At 39.6% G+C, this 14823-nt stretch overlaps 1 protein-coding gene across 1 annotated transcript in view; it reads left to right on the plus strand.

Moving 5' to 3' along the window:
- Window positions 1-14456, plus strand: part of mtmr14 (myotubularin related protein 14) — a 50501-nt gene extending 36045 nt beyond the window's left edge. The window contains exons 13-19 of the mRNA XM_061887470.1: window positions 444-480; window positions 947-1017; window positions 1087-1145; window positions 5859-5991; window positions 6056-6232; window positions 9706-9912; window positions 10775-14456. Of these exons, the coding sequence (XP_061743454.1) occupies window positions 444-480; window positions 947-1017; window positions 1087-1145; window positions 5859-5991; window positions 6056-6232; window positions 9706-9912; window positions 10775-10955 (865 nt within the window). The 3' untranslated portion in view covers window positions 10956-14456. The remainder of the gene's footprint in view (window positions 1-443; window positions 481-946; window positions 1018-1086; window positions 1146-5858; window positions 5992-6055; window positions 6233-9705; window positions 9913-10774) is intronic.
- Window positions 14457-14823: the final 367 nt, after the last annotated feature.

Below are 14823 nucleotides of genomic sequence, written 5' to 3' on the forward strand. Positions count from 1 at the left end.
GTTTAATAGTTAAAACAAATTTACATTATTACAATCAGTTGATAAAACATTGTCCTTTACAATTATAAAAGGTTTTTACAAAAATCTACTACTCTGCTTGCATGTCAGCAGACTGGGGTAGATCCTGCTAAAATCCTATGAATTGAATGAATAGAGAATCCTTTTAAATCGGGAAAAAATCGTTTTTGAATCGAGAATTGTGTTGAATTGAAAAAAAAAATCGATTTTGAATCGAATCGTGACCCCAAGAATCGATATTGAATCGAATTGTGGGACACCCAAAGATTCACAGCCCTACAATGTAGATATTCATATATCTCTTAATGTATTATACATGTTCACAAAGTTCTTCTTTTCAAATACATGGACCTTGTTACAAATGCAACGTCCATGTTGTTTCACTTCCTCCTAACAATGTTCCATCATTCTGTTTCTATTTGCAGTCACATGCTGCCAGACCGACTCTCCAAGGGGGAGGAGGTACACTCGCTTTTCTTCTGTCATTCTCTGTTTTTGTATGACCATAATAATGATGGACTGAGTGTAAGGAGGTCAGCTTACAAATGGGATCAAATACTTATTCGACATACTTTATATCTTTCACTTAAAAAAAGGCGGGGTGGAGACTTTCCAAAATGCGGCCTTAGGGGCTAAAACATACAAAACATGAAATTGTATTAAAGTTATTTGAAGGCTGTATTAACACATTTTGTTGTTCAGAACATTTAAAAAAACAAATGTCTTTTTTCCTAAACCATTTGAAAACAATGTAAATCATTGTTTCATTCTCAGTTTGTTGGCAAGAATACAAGAATTACTTATACATTTTTAACAGAAAGGTTGTGGTTCGTAATGAAAAAGGCCACTCAATGCTACTAATGAACCTAAATGTTTGTCATTTCATTTGGTGTTCCTCCCTTTGACCAAAGTATTCTTTCTCCTTCAGATTTTCTTTTTCTGCTTCAATTTTTTGAAGCACATTGTCTCAGAGAAATTCTCTGCTGTTCGAAAACAGAGGTGGGTTCTATGTTTATGCATGCCATCCTGATGTCGAGCTGCCGTTTTCATCGTGCTCCTTGTTTGCAGAAGGAAGAACTCTCACTTGAAGGAGAGCGACTTCACCCTAGAGGACCTCTGCCAGTTAAGTAAGTCACATCAAGTTAATCACCACTTGGACAAAGACATGCACGTGAACAGCGTTAACAATTACGTCGCAATCGCCCTGCCACAGATTGATTGAAACTTTTATTAGATACTATATTAGATACATTTTACAAACTAGTTTCACTTTAGAAAGACCTAAATTTGTCGTTAAATGAATGTGATGATGTCACAAGCCTACTTTAAAGCAACAACAAAGCAAAGGAGACTGGACTACTTACACACACTTGTCACACTTTCAGTGGCAAACAACTAACAAAACACTTCAAATAAATGGCTGCACCAAATCAAAAGCTGCACCAGGTGCAGATAGTTCAGTCCTGATCAGTCCTGCATGCCTCGAATTTTAACTTTTTAATTAAGGCAAGTGTTACCTTAAAGAAGGGCTTGTATTTTAGGACACCAAGGCAAACATTTGGAGGCAGGGGCTCCAAAGCATGCTTTTATCTGTATTTTTACATTTTGATAGAAGGAGGTATTTGTTTAAAATATATTTTTTAAAGTTATGTACATTTATAGAGTTTGAGCAGATGTGATATAGGAATTTACCATACACAATAACACATTAACAAAATGCTCTGTCACGTGAATGGTTTTTGAAGTAATACCCTTGTGACATGAAAAAAACACAAGTACTGTATAAAACCCTTGTGTTTACTTTTTAAAATTAAAATAAAAAACAAAGCAGTTGGGCTAATGAAGATGAAGTCTAATAAACAAGCGTTGTTCTTCTCTTGGTTAAGTGCAACAGTTTGGCCAACAAAAATAAAGAGGAGCAACATCTCTCACATCGAATACGCAATCTTCACAGCCTGCATTCAATTCGATGAGACGACAAAACATTTTAGCCAGTATTGATGTTTTTTGAACACTGATACAGTTTGCAGTTAAATAAAGGAGTGAACATCTCACATAGGTTGATTGGCAACACTAAATGGGCCTTAGTGTGTGAATGTGAGTGTGAATGTTGTTATCTGTGTTGGCCCTGTAATGAGTGAGGTGGCGACTTGTCCAGGGTGTACCCCAACTTCCGGCCGAATGCAGCTGAGATAGGCTCCAGCACCACCCGTGACCCCAAAAGAGACAAAGGCTACAAAATGGATGCATGGATAAACAAAGTAAAGACTTTATAATCAAGTTGTGACAAAATTAACAACACATCGTCTGCTGCAAAACTTTAAATAGTTTTCTTCTTCGCTGTATACTTTTAGTGTGGGGACAAGTGTTTCCAATATTGTCCACACCTGTCTCCATCCAAACACAGCAGTGCGCTCTTAAACGCACGGCGGGAAGCGAGGGAAAATAACGTTAAACCAAGAGCTTGGCTCCGTTTACTCCGAGGGGAAATCTCCGCAGCAAAGTCTGTGTCGCTTGTCCGCCATAATTATCAAGCCAAACAACGCTAGTGCGCATGCGCCTGACTTTGTGTTGCCTAAAATGCATTAATAAATGACGTTTTTTCTTTCGGTAATTACAAAACTAGGCGGTGTTACTAACCATCTGGAATTTTATCGCTAATTATCATTACACTATTTACTGTTACATCCCTTGTCCATTAACAAGTAAAAAGTCAAGGGCGGTCACGGCATGTTCTTGCCGCAGATGTTGGTCAATTTTTTAGGGCTCACTGCAAATGACGAGGGCGGTCTCGGCTTTTTTCGCAGTTGCCGTGGTTAAATTCAAGCCCTGGTCCTGAGACAGAGAGAGTAGAGGAAATATTAGGAAAAGTGAGGAAAGAATAGAAGGGTGAGAGAGGTAGAGAAAAGACTAAAGACTTATGATCCTTTCAATCTGACCTGTATGCTGTGTTCTTCTTGGTGAAAGTGCACCATAAATGTATCATTTTCACACACAGTGCTGAACGTTTGTCACACACGTGCGCTCTCCCAGTGCTTTTGTAGTTATTTATGTGTTTATTATTACTTGGCTGTTATGCCTGTCTACAAAGCATATGTAGTACCCAATCAAACACTGTATATGTGTGTGATTGGGTAATACATATGTACACATGTATTGGTAAAAAAAAATCAAGATGGTCGACAAATTCAAAATTGCGCAAACCTGCGTATAGTGGCCATCTGTCTGTAGTCGCCACTTTGCTGTTTCCCTTGAATGTTGGCTATAGACAGCCTAGACCAGGCATTGGCAATTATTTTGCCCCGGGGCCAAATTTAGAGAAAAAAATGTGTCTGGGGGCCGGTATATCTACTATTGCTAAAAATGTTTTGACAGACCACCTTAAAAAACGTAATGGAATTTATTTATTTATTTTTACTGAATGAGACACTCAGAATGTACATAAAAATAAAGAATGTGGGATCTACTATATTAAATATGAACGATAAAAAACTGAATATTTACAACATATGAACGTCACACTCCTTCTCGATCGACATATTTTACAATCATCATCATCATTTATTTTTATTCCCTTCATGAAAATGCATATATACAAGCCACGTACAGTTGACACTTTCATAGTTTTTTTTGTTTCTTATACATTTCCATGATCAGAAAGGAGCAGATGGAAGAATGCTATTTCTATATTTATCTGCCCACTTTTTAACAGAAATTATTTTAAATGACTTTATAACTGTTCCCTCCACCAACACCCGAACTCCAACATACTTTTTAATTTTCGTTCAAGCATTTTCACAATGACACATCCAATCTAAATAAAAATTCAGTTTGATATAATTCCAGTTTTCTCTTTTTGTAACTCTTTTTTAAATTCAAAGATATTCTTACCACTTTTTTTAAAGGCCTACTGAAATGAGATGTTATAATTTAAACGGGGATAGCAGGTCCATTCTATGTGTCATACTTGATCATTTCGCGATATTGCCATATTTTTGCTGAAAGGATTTAGTAGAGAACATCCAAGATAAAGTTCGCAACTGGAGAAAAGCCCTGCCTCTAACGGAAGTCGCAGACGATGACGTCACATGTTGAGGGCTCCTCATATATTCACATTGATTTTAATGGGAGCCTCCAACAAAAACAGCTATTCAGACCGAGAAAACGACAAGATTCGTGTTTGAGGATATTGATAGTGACGGACTAGGAAAAAAAAAAACCCGCAATCGCATTGCATTGAGACGGATTCATATGTTTTTAGAGACATTTACTAGGATAATTCTGGGAAATCCATTATCTTTCTATTGTGTTGCTAGTGTTTTAGTGAGTTTAACTGTACCTGATAGTCGGAAGTGTACGTCCACGGCCGGGTGTTGACACGCAGTCTCTCAGGGAAGTCAACGGCAGCTGTATGGACGGCACATGCTCAGCTGATATCCGGTAATAGGCGACTTTTTAACCACAATTTTCTCACCGACACCTGCTGGTTGACATGTAGTCGGGATCCATGTCCGCTGTGATCCATATTAAAGTTTCACCTCCGTGAATTTTAAACGAAGAATCACCATGTGTTTGTGTGGCTAAAGGCTAAAGCTTCCCAACTCCGTCTTTCTACTTTGACGTCTCCAATATTAATTGAACAAATTGAAAAAGATTCAGCAACACAGATGTCCAAAATACTGTGTAAATATGCCGTTAAAGCAGACGACTTTTAGCTGTGTGTGTATGCAGCGCTCATATTTATAACAGCCCGTGACGTCACGTGTACACGTCATCATTACGCGACGTTTTCAAGAAAAAAGTCCCAAGAAATTTAAAATAGCTATTTAGTAAACTAAAAAGGCCGTATTGGCATGTGTTGCAATGTTAATATTTCATCATTGATATATAAACTATCAGACTGCGTAGTAGTGGGTTTCAGTAGGCCTTAAAGGCCTGCTGACGACTTTCAGTAGGCCTTTAAGTCTTTCGTTAGAGAATTCCATGCTTTCACACCAGCACCAGACAAGTACATTTGTTTCTAACAATCAAACGAAACACAAAAAAAATGCAACAAACACAGCGTCTGTCCCTGACACTCTCATTTCAGGTTGACACTCTGTGGAAATGCTCCCCAAACACATTGCTTGGTGCCTCGTCTGAGCTGCTGTGACTTAGATTACCATAGTAACTGAATATATTACCATAGTAACTAGATAATTACCATAGTAACTAGTATATCATGCAAAAGCGCATATTCCAACCATTGAAGTACTTTGTATAGTTCAAGACTAACGGTCATTAGAAAACATCATTGAACATCATAATGGCAGCAAGAGTTTCCATCTTAAAAATCTAAAAAATAAATATTTGAGAATCTCGCGGGCCAGATTGAAAAGCTTAACATGCCCCCGGACCTTAATTTGCCCAGGTCTGATTTAGACTATATATGTAAGTAAACACTAACAAACATGATGCTTGTTGTTTTATTAATCCGAGTCGTGTTTACCTCAGCAAAGACTACTATGCCTGCTCTGCACCAGCACATTCAGTAAATACATGCATACACGATAAGATTACATAGTTTTGGTACACAAACATTAGACATTTACCAAAAATAATTACAAACGAACAATTCATTATACAAAAAGACATGTTGCTTTTGTATTTGGCTGTGTTGTATGATGTTTATTCATCAATAGGCTGAGTGTAATTAGTCTATCATTTATAGCAACTTAAAAACCACATCTTAAACTCTGTGTATTCTCTTAGTAGTATTTCTTACCCGTTTCCATTGTGGCTTGAAATAGCTGTTCTAGTTTTTAAAACTTGACTTTTCATTTCTTGATGTGTTGTTCCAGAGTCGAGGGATCGTGGTAGTGTGACCAGTCTGAGCAGTGAGTTTTCCCTAATCACTGAGGAGGCAGGTGTAGCTTCCAGTTTCACCAGCGACACTGTGGACCTCTTCACCAGCCAGCCTCCACTGTCCACTTGGTCGGTACCCCACACTCGTATTAGATCTTCTATGGCATCTTATGCCAAATGTTTGACTCCTTAGGAAAAAAGGCACCACTTCCTCTCCTCAAATGGTCGTGTGGGCCAAACCAAACCCTCTGGATGAACCGCTCCCAAACCCCCTCAGTGAGGCCAGGTCTTCCAGCTCCTCCTCCTCCAACCATTCGGAACATGCCGTCACACGCACTGGCAGCAGCCCGTTGGCTGTCCCTGGCCGAAGGTGAGTAGAACCAAAATAATCTGGTAAAATTGCACTGTGACAAGGACTGTGACAAGAATGTTTTCAAAGCCAACATGCACACAAGTGTGGTCATATATTAAAAAAAAAATACTGAAAAAAAATGGAGTGGATTTATACTCTTTTAAGAGAAATAGTGTTGTAAAGAGTAGGGATTCTTAAACTGCGGTACGCGGGCCTCCATCTAGTTGCACGCCAAATAATCATTTTGATAAATATTCAAACAGTGTTACTGTTTAAACTGTGTGCAATGTTACAGTGGTCACAATATTAAATATGCTTGTTAAATAGAACCTCTGTCTTGTTTTTAATGATTATCAATCAATCAATGTTTACTTATACAGCCCTAAATCACAAGTGTCTCAAAGGGCTGCACAAGCCACAATGACATCCTCGGTTCAAATCCCACATCAGGTCAAGAAAAAACTCAACCCACTGGGAGGAAAATAAGAAACATTGGAGGGAACCACAGATGTGGGGACCGTCCTCCTGGGCGACCGGTGCAATAGACGTCAAGAGGATCTAGCATAATTGTCAGAGTCCAGTCCATAGTGGATCTAACATAATTGTGTGAGAATCCAGTCCATAGTGGAGCTAACATAATAGTGTGAGGGTCCAGTCCATAATGGATCTAACATAATAGTGTGAAAGTCCAGTCCATAGTGGATATAACATAATAGTGTGAGAGTCCAGTCCATTGTGGATCTAACATAATAGTGTGAGAGTCCAGTCCATAGTGGTTCTAACATAATAGTGTGAGAGTCCAGTCCATAGTGGATCTAACATAATAGTGTGAGAGTCCAGTCCATATTGGGGCCAGCAGAAGATCATCTTGAGTGCAGACAAGTCAGCAGCGCAGAGACGTCCCCAACTGATGCACAGATGAGTGGTCAACCCTGGGTCCCGACTTTGGGCAGCTACCGCATTATCTGTGGTCACGAAGAGAGGGGGGCAGAGCAGAAAAGAAACGACAGATCAACAGGTCTAAATGGGGGGTCTATTTAAAGGCTAGAGCAGGGGTAGGGAACCTATGGCTCTAAAGCCAGATGGGGCTCTTTTGATGACTGCACCTGGCTCTCAGATACATCTTAGCTGACATTACTTAACAGGATAAGTAATGAATAACTCCACTGGTAATCACAGTGTCAAAAATAACGTTCAAAATATAAAACATTCTCATGCATTTTAATCCATCCATCCGGTTTCTACCGCACCTGTTCAGGAAGTCGCATTAATGGTAAGAAGTATTTTATTTATTGTTGGTTAGCTTCAGAATAACAATGTTATTAAAAAGAATAAGAGACTTATTACACTCTAAAAATGTTGGTCTTACTTAAAAATGCACACATTTAGTTGTATTCAGTCTTTCAAAAAAAATATTATATGGCTCTCACGGAAATACTTTTTAAAATATTTGGCTTGTATGGCTCTCTCAGCGGGGCTTCACGGTGGCAGAGGCGTTAGTGTATCTGCCTCACAATACAAAGGTCCTGAGTAGTCAAGGTTCAATCCCGGGCTCAGGATCTTTCTGTGTGGAGTTTGCATGTCCTCCCCGTGAATGCGTGGGTTCCCTCCGGGTACTCTGGCTTCCTCCCACTTCCAAAGACATGCACCTGGGGATAGGGTGATTGGCAACCCTAAATTGGCCCTAGTGTGTGAATGTGAGTGTGAATATTGTCTGTCTGTCTGTGTTGGCACTGCGATGAAGTGGCGACTTGTCCAGGGTGTACCCCGCCTTCCGCCCGATTGTAGCTGAGATAGGCACCAGCGCCCCCCGCAACACCAAAGGGAATAAGCGGTAGAAAATGGATGGATGGATGGATGGATGGGCTCTCTCAGCCAAAAAGGTTCCCGACCCCTGGGCTCAAGTATACAAATGAGTTTTAAGATGGGACTTAAATGTTTCTACTGAGGTAGCATCTCTGTTACCGGGAGGCATGCCAGAGTGCTGGAGCCCGAATAGAAAACGCTCTATAGCCCGCAGACTTTTTTTTTTATTTCTAAGTTAGAATACTAGAATATAAGTTTTAGAATACCTAGGCTTACTATTCTACTGTATTTTAATGTCGGTCATTAAGGTTGTACTTGGAGAGAGAATTATTCTTTGAGGTAGTATTTGGTGAAAAAAGTTTGAGAACCACTGATTTGAACTATTCATCTTCACCGATTTCGGCTATTCAAGTTACGTCCTTCTACACTCACAGTGTTTTAAAGTAGAAAATATGTCTTTACAGCTGGAGGGGTCCACCTATTACACTTTAATCTGTGAAAAACAATGTTGGGCTTACTTTTGAACATTGCTAGGTCTTGTATTTGATTTGACAATCGCAAGTTCAGTTTTTGCAGTTGATTTCTTAGTGCAAATATGTGACTGTCCTCTACCGTTCATGTCTGCAGTTTTAATGGTGTGAAGTTCATATTTTGTCTCATTGTTTAGTTAGATTTCTTGCTCAGCAATCTTTGGTTTCCATCATTATTTAGCACTATCGAGATACAGTATGGCGATGCTATTGAATATGCAGCCTACGAGAGATTTATTATTCTGGTTTATTAATACCATCTCTGGGTTGGGGAGGTGTCCCGATCCCAAGTAGAGGAGTTCAAGTACCTCGGAATCTTGTTCACGAGTGAGGGAAGAGTGGATCGTGAGGTCGACAGGCGGATCGGGGCGGCATCTTCAGTAATGCGGACGCTGTATCGATCCGTTGTGGTGAAGAAGTAGCTGAGCCGGAAGGCAAAGCTCTCAATTTACCGGTCGAGCTATGTTCCCATCGTCACCTAAGATCATGAGTTTTGGGTTATGTCCGAAAGGACAAGATCACGGGTACAAGCAGTCGAAATGAGCTTCCTCCGCCAGGTGGCGGGGGTCTCCCTTAGAGATATAGGTGAGGAGCTCAAACTAAAGCCGCTGCTCCTCCAGATCGAGAGAAGCCAGATGAGGTGGTTCAGGCATCTGGTTAGGATGCCACCCGAACGCCTTCCTAGGGAGGTATTTCGGGCACGTCCGACCGTTAAGAGGCCACGGGGAAGACCCAGGACACGTTGGGAAGACTATGTCTCCCAGCTGGCCTGGGAAGGCCTCGGGATCCCCCGGGAGGAGCTGGACGAAATGGCTGGGGAAAGGAGAGTCTGGGAAGAAGATGGATGGTCTATTAATACTATTAAGGATGCATTAGCGTAACATAGCCCATTCCGTGTGAGTTTCCTAAATTAAAGGTGTAATATGGAAGTTTTGAAGAATAAAAGTATATCATAAGCATGCTTTTACAGTTTAAGTTCATGCAGACATTGAAAATGTAAACGCTGAAAACCCGATTGGGTTTCTCACTTGGCTCCACCCGATGTGTGACAGGCTTAAAAACGGAGAGCTGCATCTTTTTCTCTGCTTAAATCGACACGTTAAAGCCAAAATACCAATCACAGATGGAAGTGCTTTCTGCCCTGTCCTACTGCAGGTTAGCATCAGACTACGCTCGCTCTGGGTCTTCTCTGTCGACAGAGTACGGCAGTTGGCAGATAGTATCAGGTTGCGGCAGCATCCATGATCATCCTCCTTTGCCGCCACCTCTGGCCTGCGCATCCTCCACCTCGTCTGCCGTGGCTGCTCCCTATGACTCCCCCCTGCCTTTCAGCTTCCAGGAGGAGGGTCCCAATGGGCGCATGTGAGTACAGCTGCTTCCTCTGATAGAGGCGTGCTCAAACACTGCTCTTGTTCAATTTTAATTATTTATTTTTCATTTACCCTATTTTCCGGACTATAAAGTGCAGTTAAAATATTTTTTAAGGGTATTTTATTTGAACTGAGCAATATTATCTGCCAATAGAACAAGATCTCGTATGTGAAGTAAATTGAATTATATTTATATAGCGCTTTTCTCTAATGCCTCTAAGAGCTTTACATTGTGAAACCCAATATCTAAGTTACATTTAAACCAGTGTGGGTGGAACTGGGAGCAGGTGGGTAAAGTGTCTTGCCCAAGGACACAACGGGGATCGAACCTGGAACTCTTAAGTTGTTGGCACAGCCACTCTACCAACCGAGCTATATCGCCCCAACATTAAAAAATATATATATATATGTGTGTGTGTATATATATATATATATATATATATGTGTGTGTGTATATATAAATATATCTGTATATATATATGTGTGTGTGTATATTTATATGTATATATATGTATATGTATAAATGAATATGTATATATGTGTGTGTATATATGTATATATGTATGTATATATATATATATATATATATATGGATATGTATATGTATATATATATATATATATATATATATATGGATATGTATATGTATACATATATATATATATACATATATACAGTATATATAAGTATGTGAAGTAAAAGAACAACAATAAGACGGAAGAACGTTAATTTCTCTTTTAAACCTCTGTTTTGCTTTTTATGTTGTTCATTCACATTTTATCATTCATTTTAGACTTTTTCAGTGGTTTGCATCTTGGTGTTTGCCAACAAAACCTCTTTATTCCTAACCACAGGCATTGCTTCCCCTCCGAGCGTCAGGCCCGTCTAGAAGCGGTACGGGAAACCTTCCTGGCGGCCTACAGCTCCACGGTAGGTCTGAAGTCCGTGGTGTCCAGCCCCTCCGCCGCAATCTCAGGCCTCCTCGAGCAGTTCGCCCGTGGCGTCGGCCTTCGAAGCACCAACGCCATCGTCTGACCGCCTTTTCTCGGAAGCGACTGTGGGCGACAGTAAAGTGCCAAACATCCCTCATACAGGAAGTTCTTCTCCTCTTAAAATCACCCTTTTCTTATGTCACTTTTTCATCAGTCCATCTACAAGTTGAACCTGGTCCAGACCCTATCGTGGAGTCTGGTTCCACCTGGTTCCAATCACCTTTGTGTTTACCCCATTGGATGGTGGCTCTATGGGGGCGGGGCTTTTTTTCTTTAGGCACCTAACTTTTCAATCCCATTTCTGGGGTGACGATTGTATTCAGATTGATTCTCGATTCAAATCGATTCTCGCAACGTATTTTTTGGTAGAATATATACAGTACAGGTCAAAAGTTTAGACACACCCTCTCCTCATTCTTCCTTATTTTCATGACATTGTAGATTGTCACATCAAAACTGTGAATGAACACGTGGAGTTATGTACTTAACAGAAAAAAGGTGAAATAACTGAAAACATGTTTTATGTTCTAGTTTCTTCAAAATAGCCAACCTTTGTTCCGATTACTGCTTTGCACACTCTTGGCATTTTCTCCATGAGCTTTAAGAGATCGCCACCTGAAATTGTTTTCACTTCACAGGTGTGCTTGAAGCTCATGGAGGGAATGCCAAAAGTGTGCAAAGCAGTAATCGGAACAAAGGTTGGCTATTTTGAAGACACCGGAATATAAAACATGTCTTCAGTTATTTCACCTTTTCTTTGTTAAGTGCATAACTCCACATGTGTTTTATATTCTAGTTTCTTCAAAATAGTCACCTGTTGCACCGATTACTTTTTAGCACACTCTTGGCATTCTCTCCATGAGCTTCAAGAGGCAATTACCTAAAATGGTTGTCACTTCACAGGTGTGCTTGAAGCTCATGGAGTGAATGCCAAGAATGTGCAAAGCAGTAATCGGAGCAAAGGGTGGCTATTTTGAAGAAACTACAATATGAAACATGTTTTCAGTTATTTCAACATTTGTTCGGTGCATAACTCCACGTGTGTTCATTCATGGTTTTGATGTGACAATCTACAATGTAAATAGTCATGAAAATAAAGAAAAGATATTGAATGAGGTGTGGCCTGTACTATACATACATACATACATACATACATACATACATATATATATATATATATATATATATATATATATATATATATATATATATATATGTGTATATATGTATGTATATATATATATATATATATATATATATATATGTAATGATTGTATTTTATTTTTTCTAAAGTTATAGGTTAGAAAAGCTATTTTTGTGTGCAAAGAAATGGCCAACAGTACAAAAAAATGTTTTCCTTTTTTTTCCTTTTAATCCAATGTTTTTAAAATCAGAAATCGATTTAGAATCAGAATGAATAAGAATCACAATTTGATTGTGAATTGATTTTTTACCAGGTGCTTACCTCAAAGCCCCTCCCCCGCAACCAGGTTTTCTTTAATCACTAATCTTTGTCCTTTCCTCGGCTTGTTTCATCTGTTCACTGCCTTCAGAGTTTGGGAGGGAATGGTTTTCATTCATGTAACAAAACGGGCGTGTGATCAGACTCCATTATTGCCTTCTGTTGGATTTAATGCCAATTTAGACCAACTCAGCACTTATTGTCTTGTGATGAAATTGGCATCCTCATGCTCACATGTCTTCATTGACATCCCATTGAGGATACTCCTATACAAAAAAAGGTTTTGGACCCCCTGCTGCTTGAGTGCGTTGAACCCTTACAAAGATGTGAAGAGTAGAGGGACAGAATGTCAAAGAGAATTAGTTTAAGGACATTAACTGTAAATATGAACCATTTCTTGGCCAAATAGTGCTCCCTTCCTCACATAGTTTCTTGTTGATGATCCACTCCAGCTCCTTTCACAGCTCTTTGAGATCAGGAGTACTTTATTAAAGGAACAGGACTCAATTGTGTGTTTCACGGACACTCAACCACTTTGTGGGATACAACGCTTGCTACTCATTACAGTAAGTTATCTCATCCTTGCTGTCAGTCAGTTAGTTAGTCAGTCAGTTGGTCTTCAAAATATCTCACAGAGTTATGGCCAGATGTTTAGATTTTGGGCCTTATCCAAATCGTTTCTCTGGATGACTGACAAGCGAGTTCGCTCTGTTTTTTTCTTCCCGCTTTAAGCAACTGAAAAAGTTATGGACGGATTCTCATGAAAGTTTCCGGATATGTCAAAAACAGGATAAGGAACAACTGATTCCATTTTGGGCCTGATCCTAATACTTTCTACTGTGTTGCTTTACATTTGTCTTCTGTGTGTGAGAGAGGCTTCACTTTGTAGCTTTCATTCTGCTATAGATGGTTCCAAATGTTACAGCTGAATTTTGACGAAACTCCCCGAAATGGGGTAAGGCACTTGTGATGAGATTTCAGGGCTGATCCAGATCACCGTCTGCATTCAGGACTTGTTTGATACTGGGAAGTAAGGCCTGGTGGAGGTGTAAGGCTCAAACTTTCTTTTTTTGCATTCTGTCTCCCTTTGACAAATAAGAAATGTTTATATCTTTGTAAGGGGGTAACGTTACAAACTCGTCAGGGGATCCAATACTTATGTTGCTACTGTACGTCAGGAAAGCTGTTGTGTAAACGGGGGGGTTGTCATCCAGACACTCGTATTCTAAGGACTCTGTATGGGTTACATGATTTGTTTGACATCTTGTTGATGTTCTCTTCAAATTTTAGTCACCAGCTTTGATGGCTTTTGTACCTCAGGATGCTTTTGGTGCTTTTTGTGTTCATGTCCATGAACGACTGATCCCTTCTCGAGACCTTGGCTCAACGGTTCAGGTGCACTCACGTGGGTTCATGTGAAATGTTTAGTTTCAGGAGTTGTTCGAGTATCTATTTTTTATTTTTTTTTTGGCCCCGAATTGAGCAGTAGCATCATTAGCTTTGCAATAAACAATATGGGTTGATGACATCATAATCATATCACAATCGCTTGTGTGTCTTACGGCCGGAGGAAAGTCACTATTTGGAGAAACGCACTTACTCATGCCAAGACTCGAATGAGAAGGGGTTTTGTATGCTTTTATTTTTTTCTATTTTTTTTTAGATCTGGACATTTTTGAAAGTTGGGAAAATTACAATGTTATTTTTTTGGTGTGTTTTTTTTTTAGTTTTCTCCAAAAGTGACTACTCAAATAAACATGGCACTTCTGCTGATTCAGAGTGTTCACATTTTTATACTTTGGACTTTTGATCTTTTTTGAGCACACATCTCACAGGCGGTTAAGGGAATAATTATGCTGTTCCCTCTAATTTTTTCATCTGTCTGAGCAAACGCACAAACTGCCTGAGCTTTCAGTGAGCAACATCCGACGTGCACACTGTCACCACACTAGCATCACATCTGTACTAGGGCTGACATAAGTTCAACTTCTTATTGTAATAATGAAATAACAGCAGTCATTTCCTTTATATTATTTTCTAATATAACTGACTGAAAATAAAAAAAATATTGGTTTTTCATGATCTGTATGTTGAATGTCTGGGTGGGGGTCCTGAGGTCAGAGATCACATTTAGTTCACCTTAAAGCATTCACATTTTGCACAATGAGCTGTAGCACAAGCATGGGCAGCTGTGGCTACAAATGTAGCTTACCACCACCAGGTGTGAACAAATGATGGGTTTCCACTTCTCTGTGAGCGCCTTGAGTATTTCATAACAGAAAATCGCAATACAAAATCTCATCCATTACATTAGAACAGAGGTCGCCCGTAAGGACCAGATGACCCATGACCCACTGGCCTGTTCTAAAAATAGGTCAAATAGCAGCACTTACCAGTGAGCTGCCTTTATTTTTTTAAATGGTATTTATGTACTAGCAAGCTGGTTACA

The sequence above is a fragment of the Nerophis ophidion genome, linkage group LG02 (assembly GCF_033978795.1).
Source record: "Nerophis ophidion isolate RoL-2023_Sa linkage group LG02, RoL_Noph_v1.0, whole genome shotgun sequence".
NCBI classification, from domain to species: Eukaryota; Metazoa; Chordata; class Actinopteri; order Syngnathiformes; family Syngnathidae; genus Nerophis; species Nerophis ophidion.